This window comes from Salpingoeca rosetta (assembly GCF_000188695.1).
Source record: "Salpingoeca rosetta unplaced genomic scaffold supercont1.12, whole genome shotgun sequence".
NCBI classification, from domain to species: domain Eukaryota; class Choanoflagellata; order Craspedida; family Salpingoecidae; genus Salpingoeca; species Salpingoeca rosetta.
The window spans coordinates 1,161,406-1,163,905 of record NW_004754922.1 but is presented as its reverse complement, the minus strand read 5'-3'; the positions used below and the strand labels follow the sequence as shown (position 1 = coordinate 1,163,905).

Genomic DNA, 2,500 nt, shown 5'->3' with positions numbered 1-2,500 from the left:
ATATGTCGGGCCAAGACGGAAGGCTGGTTGTGGTGTTTGAGGAGGCGGGAAGAGGGGGAAGGAGAGGGGGGAAGGAGAGGTGGAAGGAGGGAAAGAAACAAAGTGTACAAAACACTCGCTCACACAGCCACACACAAACACACACAAACACACACTCACACAAACACACGCGCGCACAGACAAAACACGGGCACACACACACACACTCTCTCTCACACAACCACACACACACTCGTACCCAGCTTCTTGACGAGCTTCTTGTTCTTCTTGAGCTTCTTGAGGGAGTCGACGTCCATGCAGGGAATGTCGGCAGCCTTGGCCTCGTCGCAGTGAGCATCGTCACCGAGCACGCACACCTTCATGCCAGGGCGGGCAATGCCGGGCAGACGCACGGTGCCGCTGAAGCGCTTGTCACGGGAGGGATCGTAGTTCTTCAGCATAACCTGAAGCTCAACCGTCTCGCGGAACTTGCGCTGTGGTGGCCGAAAACACACCAAGTTACGCAGCGTGCGAGAGTGGGTGTGAGACAAAAAGCAAGGTGAGAAGATGGGGAGTTGAGAGAATGGGCTCAGGACGAAAGAAAGACAAGGGTTTGTGGAGTGGCGAGTTGTACAAGCACAACACACACACGCACACGCACACACACACGCACACGCACACACACACCTTCTTCTGCTTGAGGGAGTGCTTGAGGAGGGCCTGGATCGCCTCTTCGTAGGTGTCGCGGGAAACCTTGCTGTGAAGTGGAATGAAGACAAGCACGCAAACACACACAAAGTGAGCCGACACAAGTGCATGCGCGAAACACATTGGGGAGGAAGAACAAGAAGTGATTCGCCAACAACTCAAGAAACAGCAATCGGGAAACAACAGACGGTGGTGTAGGTGAAGCCACCACACACGTAAAACACTTGCAACAACAAAGCAGAAGGCAACTTGTCTTTTCTCATCATGATGTCGCACTTTGTGCCAAGGACAGTGCACAACCAATTCAGAGAGAGACAAGGTACCAACTTCTCGTCATCACGCAAGAAATAAATAAAGGTGGGAGGCACCAGAAGAACAAGGGGGGCAGGAGAACAAGGAGAGGCCATCAACCACAATCAAAAAAGAGACAAGCGCAGGAAGAGCGAGCAACAGAGAGTCGAAGACAGCGCACAACAACCCGCGGGCATTCACAGCCACAAAGGGTGTGAAGAGGCCCTCCCTTCTCCAATAATGCACACTTGCCACAACAGCAACAGAGACAGCAGCAGCAACAACAACACCACCAGCAACACCACAAGCAACAACAGCAACAGCAGACAACAAGGGCACAATGTGCCTGATGTCTAAAGTTGTGTTGTGTTGTGTTGTGTTGTGTTGTGCGTGTGTGTGTGCGTGTGCGTGCCCCTGCTGTGCTGGGTTCACATCGCATCATCATCAACAACAACAACATCAGCGACAACAGCAACAAGAACAACACGCGCGAACCTCATGGTGGCGGTGCTGGTGTTGCTGCGTGTGGTGTGGTGTTGTCACAATGAGGGGACGAGGTGGCAGAGCAGTGTGCTGGCGGTGTGGGTCTCGCGTGCGCGATGGTGGCAGGGGAACGAAAAAGGCACAAGATTACACGCAGAAGCGAGCACGTGAGGCGCATGCAACGGGCCCAAGCACAAGACAAGAAAAAAAAGAACGGGGGAAATTGTTGTCGGTGAAACATTTTATCGTGTCGTGAACCGTGGATGCGACCGGACGCTGCTGACGTTTTTGCTTCTTGCTTGGCTTGCTCGAGTGTTGTTTGTGTGTGAACGACGACGAAGACGACGACGACGATGCAGGGGTTGCTGGTTGGCAGCGCCTTGTTGGCGCAGGCGATGCTGTTGCAGTGGACGCAGCCGTACACACTGTTGCACAGCTTTGTGGCAGTGCCATTTTCCTTTGTGGCTTTCACCGTCGGGTTTTTCTTCCTTGCAAAGACCTTCCTCGTGACGCCACTCTTTGTAAGCCTGTGATGTCATTGTGGTGATGGTGATCGTGACACAACTGCACCTGATCTGTGTTTGATGAACATGCAAACGCACAAGATGCAAACGCACGAGCAAACGCACAACCACAAACACGCACGCACACGCCACGCGCACACACACTCCATGCCATGCATGCATCTCATGCACGGTTTCCTGTGTAATGAACCATGGCATCGGTCATTTCATGACTGCTGCGAGCAGTTTCTGCCGGCCATCTTGATCGCCAAGGTCACCAACACGGACCAGCAGCTGCAAGAGTTTTTGGCGGCTTCTGAAGCTTCCGATGCCGACGTGAATCGCATCAAGATTCCAACCCCTGACGGTCTGTATGTGCGTGCCTGTGTGTGTGTGTGCGTGTGCGTCTGCCTGTGGGTGCCTGTGTGTGTGTGTGTGCGTGTGTGTGTGTGTGCGTGTGTGTGTGTGTGCGTGTGTGTGTGTGTGTAGTGCGTGCTGTGTGTGTGTGTGTGTGTGTGTGTGTGTGTGTGTGTGTG

General features: G+C 53.5%; 2 protein-coding genes across 2 annotated transcripts in view; one reads left to right on the top strand and one right to left on the bottom strand.

The window, feature by feature from the left end:
• Positions 1-1,658, bottom strand: part of PTSG_05330 (large subunit ribosomal protein 1) — a 2,785-nt gene extending 1,127 nt beyond the window's left edge. The window contains exons 1-3 of the mRNA XM_004993846.1: positions 1,474-1,658; positions 667-736; positions 239-473 (exon numbers count right to left, since the gene is read on the bottom strand). Coding sequence (XP_004993903.1) covers positions 239-473; positions 667-736; positions 1,474-1,478 — 310 coding nt within the window. The 5' untranslated portion in view covers positions 1,479-1,658. The remainder of the gene's footprint in view (positions 1-238; positions 474-666; positions 737-1,473) is intronic.
• Positions 1,659-1,712: 54 nt separating this feature from the next.
• The window catches only part of PTSG_05329 (uncharacterized protein), a 3,688-nt gene continuing 2,900 nt past the window's right edge, over positions 1,713-2,500 (top strand). Inside the window, exons 1-2 of the mRNA XM_004993845.1 lie at positions 1,713-1,982; positions 2,211-2,335. Of these exons, the coding sequence (XP_004993902.1) occupies positions 1,815-1,982; positions 2,211-2,335 (293 nt within the window). The 5' untranslated portion in view covers positions 1,713-1,814. The remainder of the gene's footprint in view (positions 1,983-2,210; positions 2,336-2,500) is intronic.